Source organism: Macrobrachium nipponense, chromosome 1, assembly GCF_015104395.2.
Source record: "Macrobrachium nipponense isolate FS-2020 chromosome 1, ASM1510439v2, whole genome shotgun sequence".
Classification (NCBI taxonomy): Eukaryota; Metazoa; Arthropoda; class Malacostraca; order Decapoda; family Palaemonidae; genus Macrobrachium; species Macrobrachium nipponense.
Window position 1 is genome coordinate 52916026 of NC_087200.1, and position 23488 is coordinate 52939513.

A 23488-nucleotide genomic window follows, 5' to 3' on the forward strand; every position below is an offset into this window, starting at 1 on the left:
GATCTACGTATAGTAAATAAAGTTATTACATGAAATACATCAGTCCTATTCAACATAACATCATTTATAACATAACTATGGCAATTGTTTACTATCGTACAATGGTTGAAATACAAGCCAATTGAATTTTGTTGTTATCCAATTAGGTTGTACTTATCAAAAAAGTTGTTTCTCGTTTGGTTGTTCATGGCTTTACACATTTACGCAACGAGTATGTATAATGTTAAAGCAATAGTTTCATCAATCTCTTTTGCTGTTTTTGAACTTGTTTAACTAGAAGATGGGTTTGCTTTTGCCTGCCTTTTCAACTGTTAAGTAAATGTGACAAACAAGTGTCATTAAAAAGTGCTATACTATCGGCTGCTTCATGGCAAAAAGGGTAGGGGGCATGGACGGTGTCCGGCGCTGCCACATCAAATATTCCAACTCACGTTTTATGGTATATGAAGAGAGCATAAGTTATACAACACAAGTATAACTGGTTGCAGATCAATTTTCGCCAATTATTAAAAGCCCTCGTAATTTTCTAGTATTTAACAACAATAAAACAACAAGTTTATTCTTATACGTGGCAAAAAAATTTCCAGCGCTGCAAGTTCCTCTCTCAGATGTTAAGCTGACCTCAGGGCATAAAGATGTCAAACAACCCTGCCTCCACAAGGGAAGCTCAGTCAAAACACTCACTGACTCATTAAGGTGTCTGTCGCCTTACAAACAACATGGAAGAAGTCCTCGTTCTTGCATTAATCTTCATCCACAGACTCGAGAAATCGTTCATAGGGTCGTTAAGTACCATTCTAAAGACAAGGCAAAACATGGACCCATGGTGGATGTCAGAAAAACACTGCAATGCACCTCAAAAGCAACAATGATACTGGAGAGAACAATCAACATGATAAAAACTGCTACAAAAGCAAAGAAAAAAACAATGAAAAATTCCGAGTTAATGGCAAAGCTGGAGCTAAATCTGTAAAGAAAAGAAGATATAAGAATAGAAAAATGTTATGAACACTCTTACTGGAGGAAAGAAACCGGGGACCATATTGTGAATAGATAATAAATTAAATAGCTGCCGATAATCTCATTTGTGTAATCTCTGTACATTTATGCTGCGCTCTCTTATCTGTCTTACATACAAAATCCTTTTCAAATGTCAATAGTGCTCTCTCTCTCTCTCTCTCTCTCTCTCTCTGTTTTGTATCAGTTTTTATCATAATGATTGTTCTCTCCAGTATCATTGTTGCTTCTGAGACGCATTGCAGTGTTTTTCTGAAATCCATCATGGGTCCATGTATTACTGAAATGAGGTATGGAAAGTGTAGTTACTAAGTTTTTCATATAGGCCTAATTAAATCTCTTTTTGGACCTTTCTTGTGATTATCACAAGCTACTGGACTTCAGCATTTTTATAATTTACTTGTTTTGCATTAATTTACTCTGTTATATATATATATATAGATATATATATATATATATATATAATATATATATATATATATAAAATTAATATATTATAATATAAATGAGAGAAGAGAGAAGGAGAGAAGAGAGAGAAAGAAGAAGAGAGAGAGAAGAGAATTTTAAAATTATACCTTAAATATATATATATATATATAAATATATATATATATATATATATATGATATATATATAATATATATATATATAATATATATATAATATATTTATATATTATAACATATTAATATTAATATATATATAATTATATATATATAATATATATAATATATATATATATATATACATATATCTTAATATATATATATATATATATAGATATTATAATATATTCTTCTAATATATAATAATATATATATACAGAATATATATAAAATATATACATACATATATATATATATATATATATATATATATATATATATATATATATATAATATATATATATATATAACTATATATATATATACTATATCTATATATATATAAATATAATATATATATAGATATATATATATATATAATATATATATATATATATATATATTATATATATATATATATATGATATATATATATATATATATTATATATATATATATAATATATTATATATATATCCTATATATATATATATATATAGATATATAATATTATATGTATATTATATACATATATATATATATATATATATATATATATATATATATATATATATATAATATATAATATATATATATATATATATAATATATATATATATATATATATATAATATATATATATATATATATATATATATATATATATATATATATATATATATATATATATATATATATATATATATATATATATATATATATATATATATATATATATTTATATATATATATATATATATATATATATATATATATATATATATATATATATATATATATATATATATATATATATATATATATAAAATATATATATATATATATATATATATAATATATATATATAAATATATATATATATGAGTAAGTTAACGCAAAAACAAGTAAATTAAAAATGATTAAGTCCAGTAGGTTGTGATAATCACAAGAAAGGTCCAAAAAAGAGATTTAATTAGGCCTATATGAAAAACAGAGACCTGGAAGAATGGAAATATTTTTGAAGGAGTGTTGAGGCAACAGGGAACACCCAGAAGTATACTGCTTCCAGGAGACATTAACAAACGCCTCACCTCCTTTACAGACGCACAGATTAAAAGGGGTAAATTAGAAGGGTAGGCTTTTAAAAACTCAAGAGAAGTACATTTGGCAACGTAGGGGATGTCTAAATCACCATGAAGGAGCCAATAGGGTATATTTGTGCTGATGCTGGACCCCTGCGCCAATTGGCGCAACCTCCCAAAGCACGACTCGGTCACTCGTATCTCGGACAAAAATATGAATCAAGTCGCAGCTCGTATCTCAAAAAACTTCTATGTTCGGCTGCTTGTAACTCAAGGTAATACTGTACTGTAACTCAAGGTAATACTGTACTGTAACTCAAGGTAATACTGTACTGTACAAAAATTGGCTGATGCAAAAAAAAAAAAAAAAAAAAAAAAAAAGTTATACACAAGACTTAATCAGACGGTTATACATACAATACTAAACTTATAAGCTACAAATATTTCAACAATAAATTTTCCAGCCTTTTCAAAATATTAAATAATTTTCCAAGAAAATACTTACCATTATTATTCTGACCATTGTTTATGTGACCATTCTGGTTGTAATTATGGTACTGTTGTGAACTGTAGATAGCAGTTTTTGCAGGATCATCCAGACCAGTGTCCACAGAGCCGTCTAAACCTTTGTTGTCCATGCCCACAGTGTAGTAAGGTGGTGGTGGTGCCTAAAAAACACAAATGAAAATAATTGTTGGCACCTATTATGACATTAAGAAACATTACCAATAAACTCCATAAGAAACACCACTACTAATAAACTGTCCAAAACTGTGTTTTTCAGCAAAACTCTGAAATGAATGGAGAAATTTCAACTAAACTTACTATCTAGAAAAGAAAACTGTGGGGTAAGACATCACTGGCACCAAAGGGGGTGGGGGTGGGAAGGGCTTCCCTGATATTGGGATGGTTCTGTCCGTAAACTTAGTAACTAAACTCTCCATGCCTCATTTCAATAATGCATATTATCTGGGTAAGACATCACTGGCACCAAAAGGGGAGGGGGTAGGCAGGGGTGACATTGTAAAAATAACTGAAAAACAACAGATGTTAAGTGTCTAATCCAATGTTTTCCAGGTTGCAGAGATGAATAGTGACATTCCCAATGCTCTCAAAGTCCAAGTTCAGCCCCAATAGGAATGGGGGGTAAGATGATTTGGTTTGTATGGCGTTTTTACGTTGCATGGAACCAGTGGTTATTCAGCAACGGGACCAACGGCTTAACATGACTTCCGAACCACACCGAGAGTGAACTTCTATCACCAGAAATACACATCTCTAATACCTCAGTGGAATGTCCGAGAATCGAACTCGCGGCAACCTTGGTGGCAGCAACACCATACCGACCACGCCACTGAGGCACTTCGGGGGTAAGAAGAGGCAACATAAAAGTAATTGAAGCAACTATCTTAATGAGAGAGAGAGAGTAGTAGTAGTAGTAGTCTTCGGATGTTGCATTCTCTGGTTCTGGTAGATCCAACTTCCTATGGATCTTAAGGATGGAGTTTGAAAAACTACTCTCCTCATCTGGAAGATCCATCTCTTTATCTATCCCATCTTCTAATTAAGTTAAAAAGAGTAAAAGAAAAAGCTAAAAGTATCGTCTATAATGTTATACTTGGTGTGTAAACGCATACAACCATCTACTAATGACAAAAATCACTAAATTTTGTTCACAACGATACAAAATCAAGTGATATTTTGACTTTAAAACACTTTGTATAACGGAAAATAACGCTGTCCCATATCAGTAGAGTATCTTGAGATTCATTTACTCTAACTAGAAGCAAGAACATCGCTCTGATTTGACTTCAATACAGCAAAATAAACTTACCTCACAATCTTCCTCAAGGGTCAGATAATCACTAAGGAAAAAAGAAAAAAACTGAAAAGTGTGAACATTTATACAGCTGCGAAAACAATGGCTGCTGTAGGTCGGGTCTTTTCAGTGACCCAGGTAGCATTAGGAATGTTTTTCAGACTACCCCAGAACAGCCGAAGCTAGTTAAGTGTAGATTACTCCATGTAAGAAAGTACAGGTTTGTATATGTGTAGGAACAACTGTGAATTTACTAGTAGTACTATGAATCCTTTAAATTTATGAGTTTGACAAACCAGTAATTAAGAATCCTTTCAATTTATGGATATGACAAACCATTACTATAATGAAGAGCTCTCAAAATGAACTCTCAAGCAAATTCATGAGTACAATCAATACCCTTAATAAGGCTTTTCTCAAGTATTTAACTTCATTAAGGGTTTAGATTTGGAATTATGAAAATGAAATTCATGCAAAAAATTAACTCAAGCAAATTCATGAGCACAAACAGTACTCTTAATAAGGCTTTTCTCAAGTATTAGGACTTCATTAAGGGTTTAGATTTGGAATTATGAAAATTAAATTCATACAAAAGATTGAAGATTCATATAGAACTTCTAATAATGATAATGTACATTCCTGTGCCTGAACTTCAAGAGTATCACGTTTGCAAATACTGACGGGGACAAACTCAGCAATTCCTTTTAAGGTAACTAGGGAGGAACAGAGAACAAAAATGACCAACCTGCTGGGTTACAACACCCCGATGAGAAACTTCCATATCAGCAGTCTTGTTTTTCAACTTGTTGTTGCGGCGGCGACAGCAGCAGCATATAAACACCAGAGCTACAACTGCCACAAATGTCACACATCCTACAATGATTGCCACCAAGTGCTCCATTGCCATTGCTTGATATGGTACATCAGGCAGCTCATCAACTAAAAGAATAAACACTGGTTATCAATGCAACAAGTAAATTTCATTAAACTACCGGTACAAAAGACTATAATTTCTCAACGACAGAGGGTAAATTGGTGCATCAAACTCAATAGTACATGAATTTCTATTTCAGTAATCAGGAAACCTGCAAGTGAAAACTTCCATTCCCTTTAGAATATTAACCGAAAGCTACTGGATAGATAAACTTATCTCATTCAGGGCAGCTCCTCCTAATACAAATACTGCATTACACTCTTGTTCTTACCTTTAAGAGCTTCTTGGAAATTTCCACAAGTATTTTCAGCAAAAATGGAGCAGAACCTTATGCGAACCTCTTCAATAGATTCATTCCCAAGTTCAACCTTGCCAGGACCGTGACTATCTGTACTAATTGGAATGAAGTGCTCCATAACAGTCCATTCCTCAGATTCTTCTCTTCTTATTTCCACTTGCCCTTGCAACATGAGATCAGTGGGAAGTACCTTAAAACCCAGTGTGTTTGTACTCTTTTCAAAAAAGACTTCTTGAGGCTCCGGAATTGCATCCACACTGACTAAAGTCATGACTTCCAGAGGTTCTGAAAAGTCACTGTCACCCTTTATATTACTTGCTTTGACTTGTAATTTGAATGAAGTCTGCTGTGGCAAAGGCTGAAAAATACATGGGTTATCAGTTTGACAATCGTGACTCATGGTTTTTCCTGAGCTGGTTTTTGCCTCTATATAAAATATTGTATCAGGGAATCCTCCATTGAAGCTTTCATCCCATCCTAATTCTATAAAATCTGTACCACGATTTATAACTCGCAAATTTGTAGGAGATTCTGGTATGCTTTTCTTTTGTAGAGTTATTATTGTTTTGTGATCTCCTATGGTGTTTGTGCCTTTACAAGTGTAGCTTGCATAATCCGATTCTGTTACCCCTCGTATTGTCAACACAGAAGCATAAACATCATCAAGCAAGGCTGTATCATTTTTATTATAATGGACTTCATCTTGATCAATGATATTAGGTCCCAGAAACCACTGGAAAGTAGGTTCTGGATAAGCTTGCATACGACATTCAAGCTCTGCATCTTCATTTAAGTCATATGCAACTTTATTTGGCTTGTGTATAGTAACTGGAGAATCTGTAAAGATGAAAACATTATATTATAAACTTCGAACAGCAGGCCTACCAAAACATTAAATATGTCATATTCTTTAGACGAAAACAAAGCAAACCTTAAAGGCCAAGAACATAAACTAGGTAAATTTTGGTACTTACGTTCTATTCTAAGAAGCTGTGCGCTTGATACTTCACGAACTTCATTTTTGAAGACACACTCATAAGTACCACGATCAGTTGCCAAGAGCTGGTCATTGATTCGTCGGGTTCCTTTGAAGTGAAGGGTTGACTGGACAGTGTATGCATCATTCTGACCAAGGGAAGACTGTTGAATTATTATATCATAAAGCCCATCGCCTGGACTCAATTCTATTCCATCTTTGAGCCATCGGATAGATGGTTGTGGCTTGCCCTCTGCACGACACGTCAAACTATAATCTGATTTGCTTAAAAGAAGAATTGCAGTCTCCTGAAGTTTCTCTAACATGCGAGGAGGTTGATATACACGTACAGTAGCAGATGCAGGACTACCTCTACCAAGGCTATTGGATGGCTGACAGAAAAAGGTACCTTCATCATTGAGAGTTGCTCTTGTAATGGTATAATTGCCACCCATTTTCAAAGTAGCGTCAGAATCACGTCGCCACCAACGATATGATGGAGTTGGCCACCCAGGTGGATCAGCCCCACAAGTAAGTACAAAAGGCTCACCCTGGACAGCAATAGGCTCTGCAGGGGTAATGTACGTTCTTCCAGGGGCATGCTGGACTTTAATAGCAACAGTATCATTCCCAATACGGTCACTAGATTCCCCGTCTGTTGGATTTAATATGTTAACTGCACGGCATATATAATTCCCCTGATCTGCTGCAGTTATTTGACTGAGGCGTAAAATGTCACCTGTCTGGCAGAAGCTATCATCACCCTCTTTGTACCACTCAACAGTAACTGGTGCTGGGTTTGCAGTTACATTGCAGGTAATCATGACATCATCTTCCTCATCAACTTCCTTGATAGAAATAACAGAAACCTTTGGTCCGTACAATACATCAAGTGTAACTTCCGCCTCTCTTAATGTGCCCAGTCCATTGTCGGCTTGGCAGACATAGCGACCTGCATCTTCCATAGTAATACGATCTATGACATAAGCATTACGCGTATCAAGAAACCGTCCACTTCTAGTCCATCGCACATTACTCACAGGTGGCTTTGCATCAACACTACAAGTTAAAGTGGCTGGTTGATCCAGTTCAACACGAAGAGGATTCTCAGGTCCAATTGTGATGCGAGGGTAATCTAAAACAATGTCAAGGAAAAAAATTTTCCTTTTCCTTTGAATACACAAAATTCAGACTATTCACAAAGAACACTAAATCATATCAAACAAGCCAAAAATATGTCAATATTAACACTTATGCAGTATGCTGGAAGTAAAAGAATAGAATACCAGTCTTTACTTACAATTGACACTAAGGGTGACTGTGGCTTCCATTTTCTCATGTTCCGTAAGAGCCCTGTTCCAAACAACACAGCGATACTTGGCACCATCATCATCTTTGCCAGGTATTATAGTAAGGACTGATGAGGTTGGGAAATCTCGCCCTCCACCAGGCTTTAACACACTCCGCAACTTCTCTTCATTATCAGAGCGATACCATCTGTGAGACAAAGTTTAGAAAAAATTGAAACAAAAGGGAGAGCAGCATGAACTGCAAAATATGAGAATTTGATGTTCTTGTGAAATCTCTCAACTGTTTCATTCAATTCTACTCACTGTGGTCCCCATACTTGCTGAAAACAAAACTTCATTAAAACTTAATAAAATTTACGCGTACATCAAAATGATCAACTGCAGTATACCTTATTCCTTGGTATTTTTAAAAGCTATTTTAGTCATAAAATGGAACAATTCTACTTCCCAACTTCCTTATACCCATTTATGTATACGTACATAGTGCATACAAGGCAATTACATACCTTAAAATACGAGGTCAAAGGGACAAAGGTCTCAAGGCATAAACTTACGTGATCTCAGGATCTGGAGACCCACCCTGGGAAGCACAGACAAGGTCAATGGATTGTTTTTCTGTGGCTGTGGGCTGCTCAGGGCTGATTCGAGGACTCCCAGGGGGTATGAGGACAGTCAAATTGACTGTGGTGGTGTGTAAGTCCGAGCCCGTGTTAGCCTCCTTGAACCGACATTCAAACATCCCGTTGTCACGTTCGTAAGTTGCTCGGCTGATTCTCAGATCATAACGACCCTCACTTTCATCCAAGTCCACCCTGTACAAGGGGAAGGTTTTATGTCACAAGAAATTCTAAACTCTTAATTCAAATTGAATATGTTCTCCTAAAACCACCCTCACATGTGATTCAAACCAACATCCACAGGAAATGCCCTCAACAGCAATCCCTTTCCAAAAGCTTAAGGTCGAAATCATTCACTTTCAAACTTTAAGGGATAAGAAACAGGAAATGGAAAAACTCAATTTTAACGCCATACCATCGCCTTGTGCATCAATCAATACTCATCAGTCACTCCATTACGCCTGCTGAGTGGATTATACCCTCATCAAATGCAAGTACAAGAGAGACTTGTGTACATCCGCTACCTGCAGGTCGGTGGGATGGGGATGGGGATGGGGAGGGTGAGAGGGAGAGGGAGAGGGACAGGGCACATGGCAAATACTCATCTGAGAGAGCTTTGAGGCCCTCATGGATAAATGGCACACAAGCAAAAAAGTGAAACCGGATCTGAAATGCAAGGGGACATTCAAGAATCTGATAATGACACTCTTGTTGTCTTCAGTGTTCTCTGATTGGGGTTATGCCAAACCTATTGGGATTATAATTATTTAAAAAAAAAAGTAATTTACTATACGACTACAGTTTTCAACATTTAATGGAGGAGAATGTTACCCATTCATTTCACTGTTTATTGATGGACTGTCTTCTCCTATTCCTTAAAGTAGCATACTGAACATCTACTGATCCTGCAAAACTGGACATAGAAATGGGCACTGACACATACACAGAAAAGCAAGGGAAAGCTACAGTAAATAAACTTGGAATCTGGGTATAGTAATGCTTGAATGTTAGCAATATTTGTACTTATCCCTAGAAAAGTGCCCACTGAAGGTTTTCTCTTCTTTTTTTCAACATTACAGAGTAAGAACGCAAATACAATCTGAAAATAAACGATAATAGTGAATGATGCTGACGTAACTAGGCCAAAGCAATGACTTGACTGACTAACCAGAGTCATACCAGAATAACCAAAGTAAGGGTCGCTCACGTGTAACTCCTGTCGAAGGGTGTACTGCCAATGGCCACGTTGTCTTTCTCCCCATTACGCTGTCTCATCCAGTACATCTGACCGCCAGCAGACAGGAGGTTGGGGTTGTTGAAACGGCACTCCAGGGTCACATCTTGTCCCTCTCGAACGTCTGCCACATCCTCACGGCGAGTTCCGCTAACCAAGGACTCCTCAAATAAACACGCTGTTGGTAAAAGAAAAACGGCGGCTGTTACTTTTCAAGTATTTCACATTTCATATAATGACAAAATTCCTGTATGCCAATACGTGTACCATTCCCCCAAAATAATTGCTGGTATAATACCGTATAATTTACAACTTGCTTTTCTTTGCACAAATTTAATAATAGCTTTTACCATCAGTCTACAAGATGACAGACATGAAAGCAGATTGTGTGAACTTAAGCGGGCAAATTCATACTTAGTTTTGTATTACAATTCCAATACCATTCAACGACCTTGGACAGAGTAGTTCCAAATATAATAATAAAAAAACATGTAGAATAGAAAGTACAAATGAAAGCACAAGTTACAATAACTCCTTTAGGCAATGACACCATATGTCATTATTACCGGAGTTCCCGACAACGCCGTCCGTTACCATAGCCATATGAAAGACCCAGACAGAGAGAAATAGGCAGAACGATCCCCAAAGAGAAACTTGGTAAAAACTTTGAAAGATGAAAAACGCCTCTAAGACATGGTATGAGAACAATACCTAAGAAGCTACGGAAAAAAATAAATAAATACATAAATTGCATTGTTTTATTGCACTTATTTTTACGACGAATAAAAAAAATAAGACGTCAGGTGTACAGCAACAACAACAAAGATTCATCAAGGCGTTACTTCAAGGCCCGTTTTCATTATGGATATTGCCAGTTTCTGAGGCGAACCGATTCGACGAACCCCGAACTGACGACTTTCTGAAGGAAGCTGAAAAAAAAGAGAGAGAGAGAGAGAGAGAGAGAGAGAGAGACGAGAGAGAGAGAGAGTGAGATAGAGAGAGAGAGAAATGAGAGGACGAAGGATAGAGGAGAGAGAGAGAGAGAGAGAGAGAAATGGACTATGGAAACACAGATCGGGGTATATACTCAAGGGCCCACCATATCATGAGGGAAGAATGAAGGAATTGTCTGGCGGCAGTCAACTCACTCACTCACTACCAGCAGAAGCGACGCAACAATATCCGACACCGGTCATCGGATCCCATTTCGGAGTCGATGATACCGTCACATGAGACTCGCCCCCCCCCCCCCCCCCCCCCCCACAACCCCCCTAACACCACTTCATCTCTCTCAACTGTGTGGATATGTTATACGAATGACAAGGTACCTGTGAGAGTAACTGCATACTCATCTCTATACTTAGTAGGATATATTAATATATATTATATACTATATATATATCTATATATATATATATATAATATATATATAATATATTATAATATATATAATTATATATAGATATAATAATATTATAAATATATATATATATTAATATAGATATATATATATATATAAATATATATAATATATTAATATATATATATATATATATATATAATATATATAATAATCTATATAATATATATATATATATATATAATATATATAATATATAATATATATATATATATATAATATATATATATATATATATATATATATATATATATATATATATATATCTACACTATATAGTGTGTGTGTGTGTGTGTGTATGTTTCACAAGAGAGCAAACTCCTGGACATTTCAAAGCAGTTGGAGCTAACACAGTCCCCAGAGCAAATAAACAGCAGATCTCAAAAGAGCCCTGCAAGAAACATCCGGCAGTTCGAGAAGAAATTGATGATGTCAAGTGGGAGATAAGTAACACATCACGAAGTTCTCGCGATCACAAATTGACTCAGACGACAAGTGTCAGGTTGAAGCCCAAACACACAATATGAATTGGATGGAAGCCGATCTTTTGCAACATCGACAACTTTGTCTGAGGAGGGATATCCAAGCAATATTCAAGATTTACGAAAGAAATGAAAACCCTCTCATCAAATCTGCATAGAAAAGTAGATACGGGACCGGGAGTGTTGTTGAATGCCCCAGGCATTGGCAAGGCGTGATCCGAGTCCGACCTCCAGCTTACTCGGGGCGCTTACTAAAATCTACTGTCAAGTAGAGCGTTGTTTCACTGACGAAAATTAAAATAAATACGCTTCATTCTATTGGAAATAACTGTTCTGTTCTATTTAACGTTAATGCACATTATTTATTTTTTTACATTTTCATTCTGATAAATAAATCATAAATACCCTATCCGAAAATTACTGTATCTGTAACTCAACGCGAAACATCTTTTCCAAACCTTTTATGCTACCTCCATTAGCCTTTCCTAACCCCCAAACAACAACAAAAACAGAGTAGAGTAAGTGAAAACACTGGCTTGGATCCATCGTGCAATATATATATAATATATATATATATATAATATATATACATATATATATATATATATATATAGATATATTAATATATATATATTATTTCATAACCCCCTACTTATACAGTACAGTGCAACCCGGTCACATTACTCAGAGAGAGAGAGAGAGAGAGAATGCTAGCGATTAGGAATCCCACAGTAATCTCACATCTACTCATCGTGATATTTACTATCCCTAAGCAGTGATAAATGTACAGAATAAATGAGAGAGAGAGAGAGAGAGAGAGAGAGAGAGAGAGAGAGAGAGAGAGAGAGAGAGAGAGAAGAGAGAGAGAGAGACAAACGTGGTTCTAGACTTATCCTGCTTATTTACAGGCTTAATCGATCATTTGCATTACTTACCTGCTGATCACTGTACACTACTAGTTGAAGTCTCTACAAGACATAAGACTCAAATTAAATTCGAAAAACTTTAACAATTAAAAAAAGACTAAAGATAAGAAAAAATTAATAAAACTCACGGTAGCGAGAGAATTGGATTGAATATCGAATTTAGGCCAAAGGCCGAGCACTGGGACCTATGAGGTCATTCAGCGCTGAAACGGAAATTGACAGTAAAAGGCTTGAAAGGTGTAACAAGAGGAAAACCTAAAAGCAGCTGCGCTATGAATCAATTGTTAGGAGAAGGTGAAAAGTGAGATGGAGGGAAGCTAACATAAACGGAGGTACAGTAAAACGAACGAGAGGGAGTTGCAGCTAGGGGGCCAAATGCATGTTGCAAAGAACCTTAAGTAATGCCTACAGTGCACCGCACGAGGTGCACAGACGGTTCTCTCGATTCAATGACAAAGCCCACTCGTTCAACGGCGAGCGGCTTGGGTCCTCCCAGAGAGAGAGAGAGAGAGAGAGAGAGAGAGAGAGAGAGAGAGAATGTCAACGAAAAATGGCAATCCATAGCAACTTCTGTGCAAAAAAGTATAAAAAAAGCAGTTAAATTATCATAAACCGATATCTGTCAATACAGATAAAGCAGTGGGGTTAAAAGTATATTTCTCAATAGTGTTTGCTCTCTCTCTCTCTCTCTCTCTCTCTCTCTCTCTCTCTCTCTCTCTCTCTCTCTCTCTCCCCCACTCTCTCTCTCTCTCTCTCTCTCTCTCTCTCTTCTACTACGCCAACACGTACATCTTTTTCCTCGCTTCCTATTCTTCTTCTAAAAGGATCAACAGGTCCTGATCCGACCTCCAGCTTACTCGGAGCGTAAGCTAAAATCTACGGTCAAGTAGAGCGTTGTTTCACTAACGAAAATTAAAATAAATACGCTCTGCTCTATTTTATTACAAATAATTGTTCTGTGCTATTTAACATGCATGTTATTTATTTTTTACATTTTCATTTTAATACAAAAAAATTCCTGTATCTTTAACTCAAAGCGAAACACCTTCTTCAAACCGTTTTTGGCTACTTCCTAACCCCACAACAAGATTAACACCAACAAAGTCTGTAGGCTTACTGCCCAAGTAAGCGAAAATCCCAGAATCGGTCATTAATCTACGAGCGCAAGGGAGAGACGGAAAGGAGTTTTCCCTTTACCATTTACGAATTTATTCTCATCCATAACATTAGATCTTCAACAAAAATGACTACAATTCTAGTGATGTTCCTTTGGCTACAAAATGAAGGTTCGTCAACAGATCTTTTGTAATATTGTCTTTTAGTGTTGTCTCATCGGCATCGTACCTCCAGTAGGATAGCAGTCTTTATTTTTTTTTAAATAAATGTGATCCAGGAATCGAACTCCATGACGGGTGAGGAACCAATAGTTTTCAGTTGACCCAAAACATGTTATCCTAAAACAGTTTTCAGTCTCGGGCCTGCGAACAATTTCACCCGACGACCTCCTTTTTTGAAGGACCTGATTATTTTTGTTTTATTTCTATACATATATGTTTCAATAAAACTCAATGGCTGTTGGGAGGATATAATGGTGCCTGCCTCCTCCTCCTACAGTACACAGACCTCAATGGCCCCGTCAGTGCACCTCATGCGCTACACTGTAGGCGTTACTTTGCAGTGTGCCTCCCTTAGGCCCCTGGCTGCAACCCCTTTCCTTCATTTCACTGTACCTCATTTCATATTATGGCCTCCGTCTCACTTTCCACCATCTCTTAATATTTTATCAATGGTGCTACTGCTTTGTGGTTTTCCTCCTGTTAGGCCTTTCAACCCTTTTAGTGTCAATTTCCGTTTAAGCGCTGAATGACCTCAAGAGGTCCCATCGCTTGGCCTTTGGCCTCATTCCTATATTCAATTCAACCAATTGAATAAGCGTCAGAAAGTCTCATCGAGGAAATCAAGCAGCCAGTAGCCATCCAGCAGAGAGCGCGAATTTTCTTCACCATTCAGATCCCGTCAGAGACGCCATCGACATATCAGACTCCATTTTGTAGCGAAAACTGGTGGCAGGAAGGAGGGAGGGAAGGAGAGAGAGAGAGGGAGAGAGGGAAGGAGGGAGGTTGGAGGGATAGGTAGAGGTCATGACTGTGTGGAACGCCTCAAGAGAAGAGCCGGTAAAGACACGTCGCCGAGAGATCACAGAGAGCAAGAGGGGCTCGCACCTTACGGTTGGTTCTTAAGTCTTTTTTTCCTTTCTTTCACTTTTTTGTTTCTGTCAGAAGTTGGAAGAGGGGGGTGGGCGGAGGGGGGAGGAAACTGTGGGGGTAAGCAAATAGTGAAGGGTGACGCCATGTAGTACTGAAGTAGTAGGAATTCGCCTCCTTCGAATCAATCCCATTTCTTCTGTGGCGTGAAAGCTTTCTCCTTTACCGCAGACATTGACACTTGGATCGCTACCGTTACATAGACGACTTTCCTCACTCAACAAACCGCCAGTCGCTCACTCTACTTGCGACATCATACTCCAACTGACATTCCGCGGTTTGGGGCCCAGAAGCACCAATCTCTCTCTCATCACCCTTCGTAAGAGGAGAAGGGCCAAGTCCGGAGGTCCACGCAAGGCCTCCTGATCCATTTACCACCTTACCACACCTACCTCCTGAGGCGCAGGGCCCTGTTGTCATACACGATCATGATATAGTGCCGCCAACCAATTTGCTTGAATACGATGTTTGTACACAAATAAAAACTATAAAATAATCACCTTGAAGCCGCGAATTACACTAATTAACTACATCCGAGAGAGAGAGAGAGAGAGAGAGAGAGAGAGAGAGAGAGAGATAATGACTCCGTTGAAGATTTAAAAGGAAACTATAACCCCTCAAAAATTACGACGAATCCAAGAAAAACGACAATTGTTGTAGCCACGGGTGAAAAAGGCTAAAGTTGTTTGTGGAAAAAAAAAAAACATGTGTCGTAATTGTGTGTGTGTGTGTGTGTGTGTGTTGGCTTGTCCTATATCGTTTCCAGAAGCACAACGACTAACTTTAATCTTAAATGAAATAAAAATGACTGAGGCTAGAGGGCTGCAATTTGGTGTGACTGATGATTGGAGGGTGGATGATCAATATTTTAAAACCTGAAGGCGGACAGAATAAGTGCGGATGGACAGACAAGGCCTGCATAACAGTTTTCTTTACAGAAAACCAAAAAGGACACAAGTTCAAACACTGAGAGAGAAGAGAGAGAGAGAGATGGGAAGCCCAAAATAATGATGATGATGATGATGTTTGACAAAGTTCGAAATGAAAAAGAATGACAACTGAGGGTTTACTAAAGACGCCGTATAAACATCCGGTGGAGGTTGGACATGATTTTCTTCGACGTTCCTAAACACGACGCCCCACAGTATGCCGACCGAATGAACATTACTTCCACTTAGCCTTTTCCTACTGCCACGAAATAAAACACAAATATACATTTTTTAAAGACGTTTTTATTAAAATGTACTAAAAAGTGAAAAATAAAATAGAGACGCACCAGGATTTTCTTCCTATTAATCATGTCTACAAAAATAGATGCAATGGCGTCAAACATGGAAGGAGGCGCTGCTACACATGAAATACATTTTTCTTTTCAGACGCTGAAGTGAAGCTAAATAAAAGTATGTAAAAAAAAAGTACACGCCCCAACGATCTACCGAAACTGAGAGAGAGAGAGAAGAGAGAGAGAGGAGAGACTGACGAGAGAGAGAGAGAGAGAGGAGAGAGAGAGAGAGAGAGAGAGACTATAACAAAAGCCACAATTATATTTCAGATCAACTTTCTTCGGAAGCGAATCTTCAAACTCCGTGTGGCGTCCCCTCCCATCCATGGTCCAAAGGTCTCCAGCAGTGCGTAGATCTTGGATCTTGTGCAGAGGCGAGATTGTAAACGCAGGCGCCAAGTTCAGTAAAGGTATGCAAAACATCAATTTTAGCAAAACAAAAATCTTAATAAGAGTGAGTTAGGGACCGTCCGTGGTCCACACGGTCGAGCTCTGCTCGGTAAACTCTGCCTCTTTGCTGGCTCAGCATTTATGCTGCTGTCCGAACGACGCTGGTTGGATAGATAGTGAGAGCCAAGGTCTAAAGAATACCAGGTCAGACCGTCTCAGCGTTACTGCGCCATATTTGTGACGTTACTGGTATGTGGCCATAAAAGAAAACCAAGGGGAAAACAATAAAAATAAAGGGTTCACTATGGGAATTGTTTGCCCACACCCATTCTCTCTCTCTCTCTCTCTCTGTCACGACCTTGGGTGAGAGAGGTCCCCGTTAATCTTCAGGTACTGCTGAATTAAAGGATTGAATCCGGTCTAAGAGAGCTTCTTTGTCCTTCACTCGGTGAAGTTCAAATATTGACTGATGGACATTTTTTTACCTGAACCTCGGCCAGATGCAGCCTCGTGACGTCATGCGCGAGATTGTCCTTATTTTGGTCGGAAGCGGTCTGACCTATTCTTTAGACCTTGGTGAGAGCCTGGCTGGCAGTGAGTGACTCCGCTGTACTCTGACGTCTTTTTTCTACTATTGACGTTAAGTGAAAATGGTTGTTTAAAGGGATAAGTGTGTATTTTAGATAATTACATTATATTGAGGCGCACACACATCTGTGTATAAAGATATGTACTAAATAAACGAGTAGAATAAATCCGGTTTAATATGACATAAAATGAATAACGTGAACGAAATAGTAAACACAAATATTTTAAGGAAACGCACTAAATTAATATGAAACATACAAAACCCATATTTGAAAAAGGGTATTTACAAGAAAATAAGAACAAACGGACAAAGATAATTATTTACAAGATATTAAGACTATGCAAGAAAACTTCTATGAAAAAATTTTGCTTAGGACACATCTGCATGCCTTACTTATCAGCCTATATATGGTTGTTATCGACCACTCTTGTCAACCAAGATTTATCTTGGTAATTAGAGAGCCCTCTCTCCTGAATCCTTTGAGATTGTGGTTCATTAAGATATAAATTATACTTCAGAACACTCGTAAATTTGCATTTAAAACTTTTATTCAATCGGTCAGTTTATAAGATTACCCTTAATTACAAGTAATTATTTATATGCGGTGCTTCTATTTCATATATATATATATATAATATATATATATATATATATATATAATATATATAGATATATCTATAATTATATACATATATATATTAATATATATATATAATACTATATATTCTTTGTCCAGTCTAAAGTCTCCGCCATTTTCAATGGAAAAGAAAAAAACTAAGAAAAAAAAGGTAGCAATTATTTACTGATGAACTTATGCATGGGTCTTAGACAATGCAATTATGAATACACTTATTACTTATAACAAAAATAGTATGAAAATGATTGATAAGTTGTAAAGAACCTTAAGAGATCTTTTTGTCACTTGATTGGTCAAATGTCAGTAAGCTGTCTCCACAGTCACACTAGACCGACGGATTTCCGTAGCATTACAATAAAGGATGTTAATATATTTGGTTTTCAAAGTTCTTATAAGTCATACTTTCCTGAGGTATTCATTACGAAGGGTAAAATAACGGGAAACTTTTATATTCCTTTATTTATTTGTGAAGGTTTTACATGAAAGTGCGCTTTACGGAAACTTTTCAGTAGGTGACGTCTTTATCCGTTTAGCAGAAATATTTCCGACAGTGAACAGCCCTGCTGCTGCTGCTGCTGCTGCTGTGCTGCTGTTGTAGGCAAAGAGCCTCGGTACTTCGATAAACATTAGGAAAGTTTCCCTATACGAAGCTTTGCTCTCAGTTTCTCTCCCTTTTTGGCGTCAAATCAAACCACAAAGTTCGCAGAGCAAAGCTCGACCGTGTGGAAGTCACAAAAACTTATTACAGTGCGTTTACTTTTCTAAGATCGCTGTGGTGTGGCTTGTACAGGTATCATACGTTGCCAATTTTCATGTCATGGTAATCATATTATCATCATGGAGTCTACTAAAATACTTTTCATTTCTTGAAGTGTGGTTCATAGTTTCCATCAGATATTTTGAATATATTCTATTTCGTATATTCTTCGTTAAAACCTCAGTTTCATTAACGAAAATGAAGATATGGCATATTTTTTCCCCGGCGATGCCAGATCTGAGTTTAGGGGACCTATGATTTTTAAGAGGATTTAAAAGGTCATGGTCAATATCATTAAAGGATACTCGCTCTCGATCACCCACTGTGATAAGTGTGAATGGACAGCCAAAGTGACTGTCGCAAACGCCTTCACCTGAGACCAAGCATTTCAGAAAATTATTCTATAATTTCCTGAAATGCTTAATTTTATTAACAAAAAGAAAAAAACACCTGGAAGATCCTGTAACTGATGTTTCGAAGGCTATCCAGAGAACATCTGAAGCAACAAAAGTGTCAGAAATGGCTATTCGTAGACTTAAGAAGCAAGAGAGGCGGGAAATATAGTGGAATCTCCAGTGTTTCAATAAAGAAGAGAGAAGGTGAGTCCTGTGACTGGCTTGGATGATTTCGATAAAAATGTTATGCAGAAGAGGAATGAGTGATTGTCTTTTCCAAGGGCATAATAGATCAATTGACATATGAATTTATGTTTCAAGTCCAAACACCGGAGTCAACAGGCCACTCAGCGCATCTATAATTATAGAAAGAGAAAGAAGGAATAGCTAAATAGAATAGGGAATGAAAAAAAAAAAAAAGTTAACGGGGAAGAAGCAAACCCTTTCCTTCGACTCCCAAGGTCTAAAGCGAATCTTCCTAAGGATGATTATATCTGCGGGAAGCATTTAATGGGACTTACATACCCGTAGATATGACAACTCTGCCTTTTCTACCTGGCCCCACCCTAGCAATCATGTGCTCGTTTATCTCTAGGCGGCTAGGAGCAGGTCTTACTATCCATTCACGGTGTCCTGATGATTCTGTCTATCTTTCTTTTAAACTCTCCCACAATGTTGCTGTTTACAACTTCTGGTGGCAGTTTATTCCCTTTGTCACATATCTTGTATGTGAAGAAGTTCCCAAAATGAGATGTGTTGTATCTCTTCAGTTCTCATTTCCATCCATCATTTCTTGTCTGGTTATCGTTTAATGTGAAGGGGTTACTGCCTAAATTTGCTATGCCTTTCAGTATTTCGAATGCCTTTATTGTCCTCGCATTCGTCGTGTTTCTATGCCATACATGTACAACTTGTGTATTTTGAGAGAGAGAGAGAGAGAGAGAGAGAGAGAGAGAGAGAGAGAGAGAGAGAGAGAGAGAGAGAGAGAGAGAGAGTCAGTCATGTAGGAACACCACCTTGACACATGTAAGAAAGGCTACTATGATACATAGTGTTACGTCTGTGGCTGCGATCGTGATGACAATGCATGTGCAAAGTGGGCGCTTTGCCTTGGTGACTTCAAGGTTATAAACACAAACTTGGAACACAGCACTACTGCACGTTGCAATACCCTTCTTACAGTTTTTTTTATATATACACCAGAATCTTTTCTTTATACATTAGGACTTTTTTTTGTTTTTTATATACTCAAGGACCTTTTTCATACATAAGGGCCTTTAATTTCTAATAGAACCTGCCAGATAGTTTTTCTCAGATGAAACGGCATCACAGGCGCACGTACAAATGAACGCAAAACACGCGCTGGCGCGCCCTGCAGCGAGATACTTCTTCTTTCATAATGTACCATCTTTATTATCCGTTTCAAGACCTACTTCATCTGGCTATTCAGTTAAAACCTCATCAGGCTTGATATACGGCAAATAAGTAGCATACAAACGAGAAGTTGCCGATGCATCTAACGAATTCCAGAGAAACGACGTCTGGAAACTACGTCAAGGTTAAAAATCGAACAATATGTATCTTATAACAAAAGTGTTTTATAAACACAAATTCACTACGAACAGTCACACAAGATTTCTAAAGGTAGTCCTTTTTTAACTCGAGACCTTTTTTTCAAAATGATAAGTGTTAAAAGGAAGGACATTATTTGCAACAGACGTCAATAATTGACCGAATATTTCCCCAGACAATGTTTAAAAAAAAATCTACTTCGAGATGCATCAGCAGCCACTTTCTCAACATTCCATATATATTCCACTTAACTAACAAAGAACCACAAGCCATTTGAGGCTTTCGGGCCATTCATTATTCAGAAGTGCTCCAATCTCGCATATACTGCTCGGGAGAATGGTAAGTTTAAGCCACGAACAAATAAACAAGAGGCCCAGACCTCTCTCCTAACAAAACTATTATTATATATCCTCATTATTTAATAATATAATAAAGATGTCATGTAGCTAAATAAGTTGCCAAAATGCACTAAGTCGCTCCAAGTATATACTACGTGAAGTTGTATGTATATGGTCGCAAAGATTTTGGGAGTTTATTTATGTTTTAGTAACCGGAGAGAGAGAGAGAGAGAGAGAGAGAGATAATTTGGCAGAGACCATTTGTCAATTGACTTTGGGTTGAAATCACCGCTACCCAAACCACACTCAACATTAAGGAAGATGCGAACGTAAACAGAAACGACAAGCATCCAAAATCGAACATTGTCGAATTCGATATGAACCCAGCGAGTCACTCAGTGATTTGGGTTTCCAGTTTTCCTCGTTTCTATGGGACCATAGAATACAGGTCTCTTGAATCCACCTTCAAGGCCTCTACGAGAGTCGACCCACCGCCCAGAACCCAGACAGAATCTGCGGAGGTTCGGTTCGTTTGTGGGTCCTGTCCACCCGGGAACCCAGGAGAAGCGAGTATGGGAGAGGTGGTAAATGGATGCTGCCCGAGTCTCGGCGAAGCCCGGTCCCTGGTGGGTTGGTTGGTCGTTTCGACGCAGATCCAGTGACGCTTCTCCAACCTGCGACTTTAACGGGCTTATACGGCCTGAAATACTCATTCATTTGGCACTGGAACAAGACTTTCGAGAATAACGTGTGGAAAATAATCACAGTACAAAATTGCAATGGGCTATCGGTAACCAAAAGAACAATAAACGTCCCTTTCGTCGACAACATTTAAATAGGAAATGTGACGTACTAAGAAGAAAACCAGATACAGAGAGAGAGAGAGAGAGAGAGAGAGAGAGAGAGAGAGAGAGAGAGAGAGAGAGAGAGAGAGAGAGTTATAAGGATTAGGATGTCTCAAAGATTTATTAGTCCATCCTAAAAAGAGACTTGGTGTGGTCACTTATCTCTAGAAGCAGGTATCACTGTTCATTCAGTGTCCTCCCAATGATTTTGTCTAGCTTTGTTTTGAACTCTTCCGCACTGCTGCTGTTTATAACTTCTGGTGGCAGTTTATTCCATGTCACATCCCTTGTATGTAAAGAAGTTCCCACAATGAGAGAGAGAGAGAGAGAGAGAGAGAGAGAGAGAGAGAGAGAGAGAGAGAGAGAGAATTTCGTCGTCACAGTGAGATCAATTCAGGAGATTCAGTGCAAACAGAACACATGGGCTGTTCACCACAAGACAAAGGTGTTTTTCCCCTGTCGGCAAAAACGAGCCCATAAAAACACCAAAATGGAGATAGTTAATGCTATGTTACGGAGAACAACAATGTCTCCCTCTTCGGGCAGATCAAGAATGAGAGAGATCAGAGTTATAGAAATTATTACCGCTTTTCCTTAACTCTGATCTCATGTCCTCGGTAATATAGCATTATTAACTTTCCAAATTTTGGTGTTTTATGGGCTCCTTTCTATTAGATGGAATTCAGAAAATATTTCACTGTCATATATATAAGAGCAGTGTGGGGAAAAATCAGACTACTGAACAAGCTGATGTTTAGCAACCAGAGGTAATACAACCTCCAGCAGTGAGTGGCTTGGCAGTTTGGAGGCTTTTAAGCCATATATCCATGAAGGTACACTGACAACTGAAGGAGTGTGTGCAGGTACCAGTCAAGATTTTACGTGATACAGGGAGCAACCATAGTGTGGCGGTATGTAGTGCTCACTCATTGTTGGAGAAGAATCTCAGCAGAGATTCAGTTATTTTGAAGGGTATAGGATGAGAAAAGGTAACCCTATATGCCGACCTGTCTTGTGAATTAGTGACAGGGAATGTTTATTTGGCTGTAAAGGGCTCACTGGTTGTTGAAGGTGTACATGTTCTATTGGGTAATGAAGTTGATAGCATGCCATTTGTTCCTTGTCCTGTAGTGACAGACAAACCATTGAGGATCAGTCTTACGTTAGAGTTAGAGAAGAATAACCCCCATCTGTTTCCTAGTTGTGTAACAACCAGGAGAATGCAGTAGATTACGCCTGTAAATGAAGAAAGTGAGGATTTACACATCAAGAAGGATCAAGTGAAGGATCGTTGAACTTGGAGGACTTGTTCCATGTTAGTGATGTTTCTCCCATAGTGCTGCTGTCCAAGAAGAGATTTCCCAAGAAGATGAAGAACCTGTTGTTCCTGAAGAGACTCCAAATAGTTGGTGTTCCTGAAGATAATAGTGAAACTACAGTGGCTGAGTTTGCAGATTTGAAAGTTCAACCCTTGAAGTTGGACACGTGAAGAGAAAACTAATGGACTTGCAGAAGAAATGCATCATTAGCTGATTTGTTCTTCAGAGTTGTTGATCGAGAAGAGATGCAACAAACTCCTACTTGTTATTATCTGAAGGTAGGTTTGCTAATGAGGAACCATAGACTTACATATATACCAGGAAATGCTGAATGGGGCGAATATAATCAAATTTTGATTCCATATCCATTGAGGAAGCAA

General features: G+C 37.6%; 1 protein-coding gene across 3 annotated transcripts in view; it reads right to left on the reverse strand.

The window, feature by feature from the left end:
- LOC135219303 (hemicentin-1-like) overlaps positions 1-23488 on the reverse strand; it is a 113823-nt gene that overhangs the window by 4546 nt on the left and 85789 nt on the right. For all 3 annotated transcript variants that reach the window (XM_064255958.1, XM_064255959.1, XM_064255957.1), the window contains exons 2-8: positions 9866-10070; positions 8596-8853; positions 8032-8228; positions 6730-7866; positions 5729-6592; positions 5269-5462; positions 3210-3372 (exon numbers count right to left, since the gene is read on the reverse strand). In XM_064255958.1, coding sequence (XP_064112028.1) covers positions 3210-3372; positions 5269-5462; positions 5729-6592; positions 6730-7866; positions 8032-8228; positions 8596-8853; positions 9866-10070 — 3018 coding nt within the window. The remainder of the gene's footprint in view (positions 1-3209; positions 3373-5268; positions 5463-5728; positions 6593-6729; positions 7867-8031; positions 8229-8595; positions 8854-9865; positions 10071-23488) is intronic.